The 14,530-nt window shown below is 47.6% G+C and overlaps 1 protein-coding gene across 10 annotated transcripts in view; it reads left to right on the plus strand.

Moving 5' to 3' along the window:
• Nedd4l (NEDD4 like E3 ubiquitin protein ligase) overlaps window positions 1–14,530 on the plus strand; it is a 336,845-nt gene that overhangs the window by 262,201 nt on the left and 60,114 nt on the right. For all 10 annotated transcript variants that reach the window (XM_051163444.1, XM_051163445.1, XM_051163447.1 and 7 more), the window contains 4 exons: window positions 641–691; window positions 11,458–11,519; window positions 11,652–11,754; window positions 13,630–13,796. In XM_051163444.1, coding sequence (XP_051019401.1) covers window positions 641–691; window positions 11,458–11,519; window positions 11,652–11,754; window positions 13,630–13,796 — 383 coding nt within the window. The remainder of the gene's footprint in view (window positions 1–640; window positions 692–11,457; window positions 11,520–11,651; window positions 11,755–13,629; window positions 13,797–14,530) is intronic.

Consider the following 14,530-nt stretch of genomic DNA (forward strand, 5'->3'; position numbering starts at 1 on the left):
AATGCTCTTTAGTGAGTCAACAGAGCAAGGAACATGGCGCATCCATAATTACAGACCTTTCCCCAGACATGGATTCCCCAGTAGCATACTGACTGGATAGAGGAAAGGAAAAAAATAAAATAAGCAAACATTTTTTCCCCTTTTTTATGGTCTGCAGTTTAGAAGTATTAGTAACTAAGCCACGTGTGCGTTTTCCCTCTCAGCTCTCGGGAAGCTCCTGAGTTTATAGCAGGATAAGTATGTGTTGAAATGTTCCCAACATTTCTGCCCTGCCTTCTTTTTAAGCTGGGTCCAACTCTGCCCCCAAACCCTAAATGGCCTTATCCATTCCTCTTCCCTGACTGGCCACATGCTCCCAGCCCTACAAGAGGATTCCTTGTCCTTCTTTTGGGGGGATTGGGGAGGCAGGTAGGCACAGAGTGTCAGTCACTTAAAGACCAGATGTTGGAGCTGCACTTCCAGGTCTGCTGGGAACAGCTTGGGGCCTCCTCTTGGCCCTCTGCCTTCACCCCTCCCTCTTTCTCTGCACCCACACCAGGTCCTTGGACTACTGTCTCTTCATGCAGTGAGATGGTTTTGCAGAAGTTCTGGCACTCGGGGGACAGGTAGCAACGTTAACACTTTGCTTTCTTCTTCACAGACCCGAGACGACTTCCTGGGCCAGGTGGACGTGCCTCTTAGTCACCTTCCGGTAAGGACAGTTCCGGACTCCCATGTTGCATGCTGTGGTGGGGGGGGGGGGGGGGGGGGGAGTGGTTTTAGGGATTTCCACCTGGGGCGTCTGTAGAGTATGACAGAGGGGCTGAAATGGGGAGTGTGTGCTCTGGCCATGGCTCTTTGCCAGAAGGTGGCTCTCTGGAGGGGTCAGATAGAGGTCAGTTTAGCTGTTAAAAATCCCTGTGTCTGAATCCCCTGAGTGCTCTTGTCAACATCTCTGGCTCCCTTCTCTTGCTCCTCAGCTCCCCCGCCTTTAGCTGTTGTCCCTTATGGAATGTCTCTCCTGTCCAGCTCCTTTGTCTTAAGCTTGGTTGTTGTTTCCATGTGGCTTTTGGTCTGGCCTCGGCGTTCCCTTCCCTTCGGTTAAGATAACTCCATCTGCACAGGCTGCTGTGTCCCAGGTTTTATGTTTACGTTTCCATCTGCTTGGAGACGAAAAGAAGGTTCCGTTGGTTGGGAGTGTGCTAGTCCCCTGGAAATGCCACCCTCACCTAGAATGTTCCGGGTTAGGCTCTGCCTCCTTCCTCCCTGCTCGGTGAGAAAACAGTGAGGTTTGGGGTGGGGTTGTTGGGGGTCACCTGCACCCTGCACCAGTGTAAATAGGACGGCATCTCATAAACCAGCTGCCGTGCCTCAGCCTGTCCTACCTTCCTCCTGGCCACCTTTCCCCCAAACAGCTACAAAATGTCATAAAAAGCAGCAATGAGAGGAGAGACAAATACTTCTGCCTTACAAGGGCATTGTGTTTTTCAATCCTTGTGCAAGCATGTAGCATAAATAGTCTATAAACTAAAGTGACTGGAGGGATCCAGTGCAAACCTGCTGGGTGGAAACCTGGGCTGTTCCCAGATGGTGAATGCCAGGAAAGACTCCTACGGGGGAGGCTTTGATGATGTATTAGAGGGAATGCAGTGGCAAGCGGATTCACTCTCTCACTTGGGAGCTAAAGAGGAGTGTTCTAGAACTGAAGTCCGGGCGCCTGGTGAATGTGCTTCCCACTGCTTCCATGAGAACCTATCTGAAACCTGGGATTCTTTTCCTTTGTTTTAAGGTTGTTTTTTATTTTTAAACTTGGGGGAGAGGGTATGAGTGCATGCCTACAGAGGCTGAAACATGGTCAGATCTCTTGGAGCTGGAGCTACAGGCCTCTGTGAGCCATCCATGTTGCTGCTGAGATGTGAACGTGGTCCTCTGATGGAGCAGGAAGCACTCTGAAGCCCTGAGCTGTCCCTGAAGCCCCAGACCTGGTGATTCTCTTCAGGTCTCACCGAGAGGCTGAGTGTCTCAGAAGCTGCAAGGAAAGGTGTCTTAGTTAGGGATGCTGTTGCTGTGGTGAGACATCATGACCAAAGCAACTTGCTAAGGAGAGGGTTTATCCAGCTTACAATTCAGCATCACAGTTCATCATCAAAGGAAGTCAGGACAGGAACTCAGGCAGGGCAGGAACCTGCAGCCACAGAGGGGTGCTGCTTACTGCCTTGCTCCTTATGGCTTGCTCACCCTGCTTTCTTATAGCACTCAGGACCACCAGCCTAGGGATGCACCACCCATGATGGCTTGAGCCCTCCGCCATCAATCACTAACTTAAAAAAAAAAAAGCCCTACAGGCTTGCCTGCCACCTGATCTCAATTGAGGCTTCCTCCTCTCTGATAACTCTAGCCTGTGTCAAGTTGACATAAAACTAGCCAGCACAAAAGGCTCCAGCCATACCAGACTCAGTGGGTTTTTCCTTTCATGTTCTTCAGGTTAAAACTGGAAAGTTTCATGCCGGGCCTGGTAGCACATGCCTTTAATCCTAGCACTTGGGAGGCAGAGGCAGGCGGATCACTGTGAGTTTGAGGCCAGCCTGATCTACAAAGAGAGTCCAGGACAGCTAAGACTACACAGAGAAACCCTGTCTCGAAAAACTATTAAAAACAAAACAAAACAAAACAAAACTGGAAAGTCATGTTGAGACAATGTTGATCAGTTGGCCATTTTTCATGTGGCTGTCCCCTGCCACTCTTTTCCTTAAAGTAAGAGCCACGTGTTCGTCAAGGAGAAGCATTGACGAATAGTCTTCAGGGGTCATAAATAGAGGCTGGAGAGAGGCTTAGTGGGTTAGAGCATTTGCTGTGCTCTTCCAGGCAACCAGAGTTCAGAACCCAGCAGCCATGTCCAGTGGCTCACTGCCACCTGTAAGTCCAGCTCCAAGGGTCCTGACACCTTCTTCTGGGCTCCCCAGAGCTTGCACACATAGCAAACAGACATGTGCACGTACACCTGAGTTTGATGGGGTTTTGTTATTCAGTCTGTTTTATAACCTTTAAAAAAAAATAAAGAACTACTGGCAGTAATGGCACAAGTCTTTAGTCCCAGCCCCTGGGAGGCAAAGGCAGCTCATCGCTTTGAGTTAGAGACCAGCCAGGGTTCTGTAAGTGGGAGCCCTCCATCTCAAAGGGAAAGCAAAAAGAGGTGTAAGTCAGAGTTTCGCCACCTTTCTCCAGCACGCTTTCTTAGTGTGATTTATGGGTGGCTGGTATTCAGTGCGGCGTAGCTTCCAGCGAGTCGGGTGTTCTTTAGAGACCAAGTCAGTTCAGGGAATAATTGGGCTTTGCCATTTTTAGGGGTAACCGGGGTAAGCTTTCAAAGAAGTCAGGCTGTCAAGGCCCAACTCTAGAATAGAAAACAGCTCGTTAGGAAGATCATTATGTGATCAAAGTACATTACATGAATATATGAAAAGGGCACAATGAAAGTCATTATTTCATACAGTTAATATATGCTAAGGAAAAAAATTGTTTAATGTTAAGGCCCTACAGATTAAACAGACCATCCTTCTGGTTATAGAAATGCCTAGATAGAGGCCTTCGTCACAGCACCACAAGCCCTGTAAGACAGAACTTCTCAACCTTCCTAACACTGCAACCCTTTAACACAGCTCCTCGCGTTGTGGTGACCCCCCCCCAAACCCATAAAATTATTTTCCTTGCTACTTCATAACTGTACTTTTGCTACTGTTATGAGTCGTAACGTGAATATCTGTGTTTTCCGATGGTCTTCGGCGGCCCCTGTAAACTGCCTTCAAGGATGTGGACCAGAGTAGAAGCTAGAGGGGGGAGGCGAAGATGCATTTCTTGTGGTCTATGTAGTAGGAGAAGCCAGGTGGTACATTCTGCATGTGCTTGGCCTGAGGACCCTGGGTTTGAAGTACTATCACCTGTGTATGTGGCTGTTTGTGTAGGACACTTGCGGGACTGGGACGATTGCACAGATGTTCATTCTGTGTGGTAATGTGGTAATGCAGTGTTGGAATGCGTTGTGCGTATTCGGTCTATTTTGAGGAGTGCGTAGTAGACGTTCCACCTTGACGGTCTCATAAGCATTGTTATTGAAAGGAAAAGTATAGGCTCAGGCCCCCCAAGACCAAGTTCCCAGCACAAAGGAGATTTATTTGCCCAAAAGGGACTGAGGGTAGGGATATGGGGGGGGGGAGGGGGAGCATAGACAGGAGATAGAGAAAGAAAGAGAGGGAAGGAAAGGAGCAAGGGAGAGGGGGCAGGGACATTTGTCCTGGAGTTGGGGACAAAGGTCTGCCTCTGGATAGAGAGGAGACAGACATGGCCCATGTTAGGATAAGGTGTTTAATTTTAATTAATCGTGTTAATTAGGGGAGCCAAAGGGAGCTTTTGATTGCTGGACTTCAATACTTTGATAGTCGGGCTTTGGTAGTCAGCCTCAGGAGGAGGAAGTGGCCAAATAAGGGAATAGACCTTGGGGGCTAGCTTTAGGATGTAATCTCACAGTTTTTAGCAAGGCAGAGGGAACTGGGGAAAAGGGCCTGACAGAGCCATGCTGGCCATGCTTGAGCTAACCAGAGTCCCTTCAGCTACGGCTAGATTATATGTGGCCTACAGATCCAACATTTGTCAGAAATATCCCATTCTAGGTAAAAGAAACTAAGAAGATAAAAGACTTCCAGTTGGCCTATTAATTATTCATGATGGAGAAGGTTCTTGAGAGTGTCTGCTGATGTTGTGACAGGCCAGCACTTGGGCTCCCAGCACCCACATCAAGTGTCACAACAGCTGACAACTCCGGCCTGAGAGACTCTGACCCCTTCCTCTGACCTCTGTGGGCACCAACGTGTACACACACATTCACACTCAAACACATAAGTAATTATTTTTTTAAAAACTTTACATGATATTGACCCTCCATGGGGAGCCGTGTTGGGGACAGTGGCCCTGCCAGCTATTCCTCCTGGCTTTTTTAAGGCTTAAGGGACCTGATTGAGTATAGGGTTATTAATTGACACTGTAGCCCCATTAGCAGCTGGAAAATTGATTCCTTGGACAATAATATAGACGGGGTTCCGGTTTTTATGGATGAGTCCGTGAAGTAGGTTCTCCCTCATGGGCCTCAGTTCTGGCATTGCTGCAGCCACATGTGAGTGTTTGGAATACAGCGGGCATGGTGGCGGAACTCACTCAACATTGTTTGCCATTTTCATTAAGGTTTAAACTTAAGCCACGTTGGCAACTGGTTGTTCATACCAGATGGCACCTTTGGAAATTAGACCAGAATCCCCTGGCTTGGGTCAAGTGTGCTTCTCACTCCCCTTCTCCACAGAGCATACACTCAGCTGCTGGGATGGGCGTGGCTTGGGGAACCTCACCCTTCCAGAGGGCCTTGCCGTGGGCTTCATGCTTTCTCTCTCATTTCACAGCATTTCTCTATGATTCTACATATAATTATTTCGGATAATAATAAATGTCTTCAAAATTAAAATCATAGAAATGAAGATAAATTGGGTTTTTTTTCCCAAATCCATATCAATACACGCACATATATTTTCACTTTTTAAAGTATTAGTATAATGCTCTTTTTATTTGCCATGGGCCACGGGGATTGAACTCAAGTGATCAGGCTTGGCAGCAAAGTGCCTCCACCCACTGAGCCACCTTCAGGCCCTATAAAGACACACACCTGTGTGACGCGGTGTACGTGGAGCATATCCTCCCCATACGCCACTCTCCTCACCTTTCTCCTCCCTTTTATTAGTTCCTTTTTTTTCCATCTAGATGTCACAGTGAGAGAAAACTCATAATGTTTGTCTGAGGTTTGATTTTATAGACTTAGAACCAAGTTAATCAAAAACAATAAAAGTGATTTACGGAGTAAGGATATTCCTTATTACGGTGTTTCAAGCTAGTCAAGAGCTGCTGCCTTGTTAATTCGCATAGACATCTTTATTCTTTGAGGAAGCGCTGTCTCGGACTCCTTTCTTATGCCTAGGGGAGCAGAAATCAGGAATTTGATGACAAGAGGACAGAAGAAGTAACCTTAGTGTAGGTGGCTATGAACTTGCTTGAAATAAATTGAATGTTCTGTTCTGTGTACTTGCTGTATGTGGTTTTGACAGAGAAATACTGTAAACCTCCCCACTAAGGCCATCTCCTCCCTGAAAGCCTGTCACAGCTGTTACTGGCAGACACTGGCATTTGCAATATCAAACTTTGCCTTCAGAGTCTCAGGCTTGCTTTCCTGAGCTGTCTCCTTTTGCCACCAGAGGTTCTCTGACCCAGAGCAGCCCACCCCACCCCCATCCCCACCTGCCCTGTCAACTGGGCAATTTAGAGGGCCATCATATCCCCTACTGGTGTGTACACTGAGGTACAGACTTAAGCTTGGTGGAGCCCATGTCTCTGCCACAGCGCAGTGCCAAGAGCTGGGCACCTGCATTAAGTAAGCAGCCTACTGGGCCAGGTGGCTGTTATATGCAAGTCCAAATTGGCATCCTGCCGGGAGAAAAGTAAGCATACAGTGGGAGCCAAGAGGTGGGCAGGGGAGGGATGATGACAAAGCTGCGTGGCATGGTGGGTGGTCACTGCCTGCTATTCCAGAACAAGAGAGCGAGGCAGTGATAGTGGGAACCAGAATCGCCTCCTTTGATCAGGGATTCCTCCCGGCTTTGTACTCAAGGGCTTCCAGATGAAACAAAGTAATTTTAGAATCCTGATTCAGTTTCAGTCCTGGTCCTGGCTGTAGAAGCACTTCTCCTGGTTTCACTTGTGTGGGGACAAGGGATGGACAGGAAGGAAGGTTCCAGTTGTGCGGGCAGCTGGGCCATCTGCTTCCCTCTCTCCAATTCCTGACTGTTTATCTTCAGTGTTTTCTACTTTATTGCACTTTGAGGAAGGGGCTGAGGCAGAGCAGATGTGGTGAGTGACCCTTTATGTAGGACAGAGAGCATTGTCAAAGGAAAAGCTTTAAGAGATGGGACTCTGCCTGTGGCATGTGGTCGACTTCCATCTGAGCACGGGTGAGTTGTTTAGGGGTCCTCTCTGGGCCCCTGCTTTCCTACACAAAGAGGCTGTCCTCAGAGACAAGGCCAGGTTGCTGCTACCTGGCTCTGTGACAGAGTATCGGAGCAGTGCCAGTGTTCCCTGAGCAGGGGCTTTGTGGCCTTGGTGACACACTTGTTGCCTAGGAGATGTGGCAGCGCTGGTGGGAGGCTGTAAATGAGAACACTTACCAGCTGCTCACCTGGGCTGCCCTGTCAGTGGGGTTCCTGCTCTCTCCACAGGGCCACCAGGAACAGCCTGGGCTGTGGCTGCATATGATTGCTGGTCTTTTTAAACTTCTCTTTTCAGGGTCAGTGCATCGTTGTTGAAACCTGGCATAGTGTATCTTGCACCTTCTCATTAGGGATAAAAATAGCTGGAGGGCGCGCTCTGACAACAGGGTGAAGTTCCGGCAGGTGTTTCCCTGTTGCACCCCTGAACCTTCTCCTGCCTCTTCCCCATTCTATGGCTCCCCCATTCCCCCCACAGCCCCTAATGCTCCCTGCTGCTGCCAGTTTCAGATTCTCTGCATACTTGGGCAACCATTGCCACACGCAGAGAGACTGTTGCAGAAATGCAAATGTCTGCCTCAGGCAAGGTTGTATTTGCGCAGGCTGGGCCAACTGTTTTCCTAGAATGGTGATTTGGATTCTGGGTGGTAGATAGTCTTGTGTTCATGGCTGCTGGCAGGATAGTGACAGTTCCTCAGGTGTGCCCAGTTCATGACTAACCCTTCCTTGAGGGCATGTTCTAGGTGAGGAAACCTGGGTCCAGAGAGAAGGTTGATTCCTCCAGCAAGTGGCATTGCTGAGCCTGCTACTGGTTCCCCAGTACTGCTGTGTGCATACACTGTGGTCAACAGTATAGAGGACAGGAGGAGCCTCGGGTTTGGAAGTGTCTGGTGGTTTCAGCCAGGGTTTGAATCTGGGCCTCTAGCAGCTTCCCCCTAAATTTGCCTTCAAAATGATTTATTTTACCATCTATCATAGAGACAAGGATTCTGCAAAAATAACCACTCCTCTTATGATGAACAGTTAATGCCATGGCAGTGGCTCTCAACCTTGCTAAAGCTTGGATCCTTTAATAGTTCTGTGGCTCCCCCTCTGGCTGGACCCTGGGCTTTGTCTGGTACTCTTCTGGGATGCTGGGCCCTTTTGAGCATGAAACCAGATGTGCATGCTCCTGACATGAAAGGGTGAAGCACAGAGTCAAAGGTGTTCAGGGCTCCCAAACCTGATCCAGGGCCTCGCCCAACTTGGGCAAGTCAATAAGGAGGCTCGCTCAGAGCTCCAAACCAAGAGAAGCAGAGGAGGGGCTGCTTTGGGAACAGCCAGCCGCTTGCTCCCTCAGTGGGGCACTTCGGTGGGTGGAGTGATGCGAGAAAGATGGTGGCAGGGATCCTCTGTGACCCACCAATGAATGACAAGTTCAATGCAGCCAGCAGCATGTGGCTGACTGACTGGCAGTCAAGCCCCAGGAGTCCAGTGATGAATTCTTTGGACAGTAGGGGAGCCCTTCCTTCCCCAGAACAGATGATGTGTATCAGATGGTCTTTGATGAAACAGATGATGCTGGCCCTTCTATTTCGTGTGAAACAGAGACTTATAACCCTTGGGCAGTGGGAGGGGTTTTGAGGGTGAATGTTTTTGATTCCCTGAGACTAGAGATGCTAGGGATACTTGATTTACATGCAGTAACACAGTCCTATCATAAGAGGGGAACACAGTACTTATTTATCTTGTGGGTGGGAGAAGAACTCCAGGTATGGTTAAAGGTCATTTGCTGAAAGTTGAGGTCTCATTAGCATAGAGTGGTTATTTCCAGGAATTCCCTCCCCCCCACCACCCCACCCCAGGTGCTTACTGAATGAGTTTCTTTTCTCTTTCTTCTTTTTTTTTTTTTTTTTTTTTTTTTTTTTTTTTTTTTTTTTTTTTTTTTTTTTGTTCTTTTCTTTTTTCTTTTTTTCTTTCTTTTCTTTTCTTTCTTTCTTTCTTTCTTTTTTTTTTTTTTTTTTTTTTTTTCCTCGATACAGGGTTTCTCTGTGTAGCTTTTGCTGTCCTGGAATCACTTTGTAAACCAGGCTGCCCTCGAACTCACAGTGATCCACCTGCCTGGGATTAAAAGCATGTGCCACCATACCCAGCCTGAATGGGTTTCTTATCAGGAAAGAGTTGGCCTTGTAGTATCACTGAGGGCTGTGTGAAGCTCCTCAGAGGATCTGGGGTTCCCCAGATCAGCCAGAGAGGGAACTCAGATGAGAAAGGGAGTCTGCCATCTTATACCAAGCTCAGAGGAATCCTGGAAATGGCAGACTTTGACCTTAATACCAGGGTCCCACACAGTTGAGCTGAGTCCCAACCACAAAATTACTTTTGTTTGCTATGTCGTAACTGTAATTTTACTACTGTGAAAATGGCACTTTGCAATTAGCTAGAGTGTTCCTCTGTGTCCTCTTCCTGGCATGGTGGGTTCTTCGTTCTCTGGTCACATGTCTGTGCTGCCGGTCCCATTGTACCATCCTGTGCTTTCCAATGATCTTAGGTGACCCCTGTGAAAGGGTCAGGAGTCAAACGCCCCACAGGTTAAGAACTGCTAGGTTAGAGCATTTTCCCCCTATGAAGTGTATTTTGCACTGCCTTTGGTTACATGGTATTGAGTCAGCAACACCTCCATGATGTGAAAGGTGGAACTGGTTGGTGATGACAGTTGGCCAGATTTGTGCCTGGCACTTCCTTGTGAGGGTTATATGTAAATCACCTTCTCAGGTGATTGGTTTACTCCTCACAACAATACAGGAAGACTTCATTCCTGTCCCATTCTATAGACAAGGACACCAGAGCCCAGAGAGATTAAGGGCCACCCAGCTATATAAAATAGTAAAGGCAGGACACAGACCTCGGGTCTAGCCCTTGCTCTGTGATTTCTCTTGGTTGGTATGTGAACAGAAGGATGTGCAGAGCTCCCTGCTGCTCCTCAGATCCTCCTTAACGTCTACCGCTGACAGCCCTGTAAGCTATTAGTAGTTTCCTTAATCCATTGAATTTGTTCTGCATTGGAGTCCAGTTCATTATTGCTGTGGAACCCCACCCCCCACCCTCTCCCCACCCTGCTCCATATTACTACAATCTTTATGTCATGCACTCTGGATGCCACATGTCTTTTCCTTGATAGTGACTAAAATTATTTGTTTATCAAATGAATGAAAAAAGGAAGAATTGTCAGCATTCGATAGTTTTTAGCATATATGTACTTATGTGTGTGCATATACCTATACATACCTCTGTATACACACACACAATAAAATGAACCCCAGTTTCTTATGGGATGAGCATCCATCCATTGCTCTTGGTTGCTTCTCTGGTTCTGTGATAAACAGTGTGTCCAAAAGCAACTTGGGAGGGAAAGGTTAATCATGGAGGGAAGCCAAGGCAGGAACCTAGAGGCAGGAACTGAAGCAGCGACCATGGAGGAAGCTGCCAAACTTGCTTTCTTATATAACCCAAGACCACCTGCCCAGGGCTGGCACTTACCACAGTGGGCTGGGCCCTCCCACAGCAGTCATTAATCAAAGAAGTATCAGGCAGACATGCCAAAAAGCTGATCCGATGGGGTCCATTCCTCAATTGGGGTTTCATCTTTGTAGGTTTCTAGTTTTTGTTGAGTTGAAAAACTAAGGACACACCCCAGTTTCACTCACAGCTTCATGAAATAAGAGAGGGCGGGCCCCCTGGATGCTTTGCATGGGAGATACTATTAAGCCTTTTAGGCTGATGACTTGATTTTTTTGTTGTTGTTATTTTGTTCTTTTTTTTCGAGACATGGTTTCCTCTATGTAGCCTTGGCTGTTTGTCCTGGACTCACTTTGTAGACCTGGCTGGCCTCGAACTCACAAGAACACAAGATCCTCTTGTGTCTGCCTCCTGAGTCCTGGGATTACAGGCTTGAGTCACTGTGGCCAGCAGCCTGATACTTTAATGTGAGGAATGAAGTTGCATTCCAAGGTTAGGCCTTGCATTCATTCCGTTTAACTCCGTGCTTAGGTTTCTTGAGTCACAGGGATAATGAGGCACCACTGACCGCTGGTTTTCCAAAGTTAATCGACTCTGGGAGATTGAGGGCACACCCTGCAGTTAGAAATTACACTTGGCAGTGGTGGCTATAATTTTGTCATTTGTCTCTGGCTGGGCTCGACTACTAGAACCTCATGTAGATGGTGACATCTAGTGGACCTTAAGTAGACAAGCTTCCGTGGGCCTCGCAAATGTTTAATTAATCATCCTGTTGAGGAGCCAGCTCACTTTTGATCCTTGCCGTGCCCTAAAAATATGGCCTCCATATTCCTGATGAATGTGTCAGAAATATGAAATCATAACGAATATTGCTTTTGAGCTAACTTGTTTTTTCTTCCCATAGACAGAAGATCCCACCATGGAGAGACCCTATACCTTTAAGGATTTTCTCCTGCGACCTAGGAGGTGAGGCTTGCGGGTGGGTGTTGGGGTGAGTGTTGGCAGGGCTGGTTTCTCTGAGGACAGATTCCGCAAACACATTAAACAGGGGTAGAAACACGCCGTATCCTTTCTAACTGGGTTTCTTCCTCTATGCAGCCATAAATCCCGAGTCAAGGGGTTTTTGCGGTTGAAAATGGCCTACATGCCGAAAAATGGAGGCCAGGATGACGAAAACAGCGAGCAGAGGGACGACATGGAGGTATGAGAGACAGCTGCGGCCCTGGCTTCTTTCCTTGCTTCCCAGCTCGCTTGTATTACACTTCGAGACTCTGTCATCGAAGGAAGTGGGTGTTTGTAAACTCAAATACGAATTCAAGTACATGTACCCCCGAGTTTGTCTTTGAAGACCCTCCAGTATGGGATTGTGTTTTAGCAAAAGTAGAATGCCCATTTTATGTCACAAGACTCTAGCTCATGGTAGTGAGGAGGTCGTAAGGTCGTGGGAGTAGGAGCACGAAGCAACCACTCATACCTTGTCATAGTCAGAAAGTGGATAGAAAAAGAGAGGGCGGGGCGGGGGTGGTAACAGCTCTTAAATCCACAAGGCCCACCCTCAGTGACCCACTTCCGCCAGCAAGACTCCACCTTTTAAAAGTCCCACAACCTTTCCCAGCACCACCAGCAGCTGTGGACCTAAGGAAAGCATTTCATAGCAGCATAAAGACAACTCCACTGCCGGAAACTCCATCCCTACGGTTGCTTAGGACCTCACAATTCTTTTTAGATTCCTTTTAGCACTTGAAATTGCTCTAACGTGGATGGGGTGACTTACAAACCCTCTCCCAATTTCTAATCCATTTAGTCCACCGGTAACAGCGTGTGTTGCGGAGCCCTCCTTGGGAAATGGCACTTTGCAATTAGCTAGAGTGTTCCTCTGTGTCCTTTTCCTGGCATGGTGGGCTCTTCGCTCTCTGGTCACATGTCTGTACTGCCGGCCCCATTGTACCATCTCAGCATAGGCTGTGGACGGTGCAGTTCTGTTAGCTCAGTTCTCATGTTGTTCTGGAAGCCCCCCATTGGACAGGCCTCCCTGGCTGTTTGCACATCTGTTTGCAGCTGTGCCACTTGTGTGATGCTTGAAGGACGCATGGTGCACAGTTGGCCGAACCTGCTCCAGCCAACAGGCCACAACTCCAGGTTGTGTTTCACTGTAGGATTCCACAGCTTTCACCACGTGACAGGGACTGAAGTGGGTGGCAGGCCATAGTAGAGGTCTTCCAAAGTGCATTTACCAGTGAATTGGTTTATTTTTCCCCCCACTGGCTTTAACAGGGGAGGTTAGGAGAGTAATGCTTAATGCCGAAGGTACGTGTCGGAACAGTGTAACTCTGATCCTGGCACCTTGCAGTCTGTTTGTACAGTGCCTAAGCAACAGCAGCAGTTTCTAGACTTCTGGCTCCCTGTGTCACTGTGACTGGGGGGGGGGGGGGAGGACTTCATCTCCTCTCACACCAGCCCCAAACCATCTCCCTTGGAGACCAATGGCCCTGTCCCTAGGCCTACAACCTGCACCATGCTTTATTTGTAAACACACATGCATGTTTCATGGTCATGTTGAAAGAATGACAGCTGTGGCAGCTTTGGCATGTCCCATGTCATTGGCTTTGTGTAGCTCTGGAGGTTGTTAAGTCAGAATAACTAACGGAAGTCCGAGCTGGCCCGACAGGTTAGTGTGCTTTCTGCCAAAACTGATTTGATCCGTGGACTCCACATGGTAGAAGAACTGAATCATACAAGTTGTCCTCCGACCTCTACACATGTGCCACATATGCACACATGAGCTTGCATATAAACACACATTTTTAAAAATGAAAAAAAAAATAAATGGAGTATCCAAACTTGGTGGCTCCCCGTGGTGCTGCCATCTTAGAAGCTGGCACCATCTTAGAAGCTGGCATGATTAACTGGCCATTGCTCAAATGAGTTGTGAGACCCTGAATTGGTTTGTCTCCCTTTGAGAGATAATCTGTCTCATTATAAGACAAAGGGTGAGGCAGGGGGATGTCACACTGGCACAACTTCTCCCGTGATCTGGAGCTCAGACTCATGACCTCCCATTGACTTTTCTCCCCAGCATGGATGGGAAGTTGTTGACTCAAACGACTCAGCTTCCCAGCACCAGGAGGAACTCCCTCCTCCCCCGCTGCCACCAGGCTGGGAAGAGAAAGTGGACAATTTAGGCCGCACTTACTATGTCAACCACAACAACAGAAGCACGCAGTGGCACAGGCCCAGTTTGATGTAAGTACCACCAGATGGCAGGGATGCTGTGTCTCCCCCTGCACAGGAAAGGGTGGCAGTCCCAGGACTGGTTTGGGAGAGTATGTCCGTGTGTGTGTGTGTGTGTGTGTGTGTGTGTATGCGTGTGCATGTGTGTATGTAGGAAGAGAGACAGCCCTGTGCCATATTGTCTTTTGCAATATGATGGGAGTTATTCTTTGCATCTTCTAAGATTATTGAAATGTGCTTTTCCTAGATTCCTCTTTGGTTCAATCACTGTTTTGCTTCCTCTTCTTCAGCTTCCTTTCCTGACTGAACCAGGATGGAGAGCCAGAGGCAGACTGGCTTTGCTTTAATGCTGTGCATCCTTATTCTTTTAGAGTATTTGATTATGAAAGCTTCTTTTATTTTATTCTATTTACTTTTCATAAAATTTATGTATTACTACTGCCTTGGTATATTTAGAAATGCACAGGAGATTTGCAAAGTCAAAATTAGTAATTACTGTTTATTTCAACACCCTACTAGTTTAGAGAGAGCAAGGCGGTTGATGCTGGTTCCCTTAGTAATTTTTGTTCTGATGATAGCAAATAAATAAATCCTGGCTAAACCTCAATTGCTGTTTTTAAGAAAGATTTTGAAGTAGCTTTTTGTTAAATCATAGTGAGCAGCAAAACTTAAATCTATTGATGTGCAGTAAGAGGCAGAGCCAGCGTACCTGCAATGAAAGGAGAAGGCACCTAAGGGCATTCTAA

This window comes from Acomys russatus, chromosome 20 (assembly GCF_903995435.1).
Source record: "Acomys russatus chromosome 20, mAcoRus1.1, whole genome shotgun sequence".
Taxonomy (NCBI): Eukaryota; Metazoa; Chordata; class Mammalia; order Rodentia; family Muridae; genus Acomys; species Acomys russatus.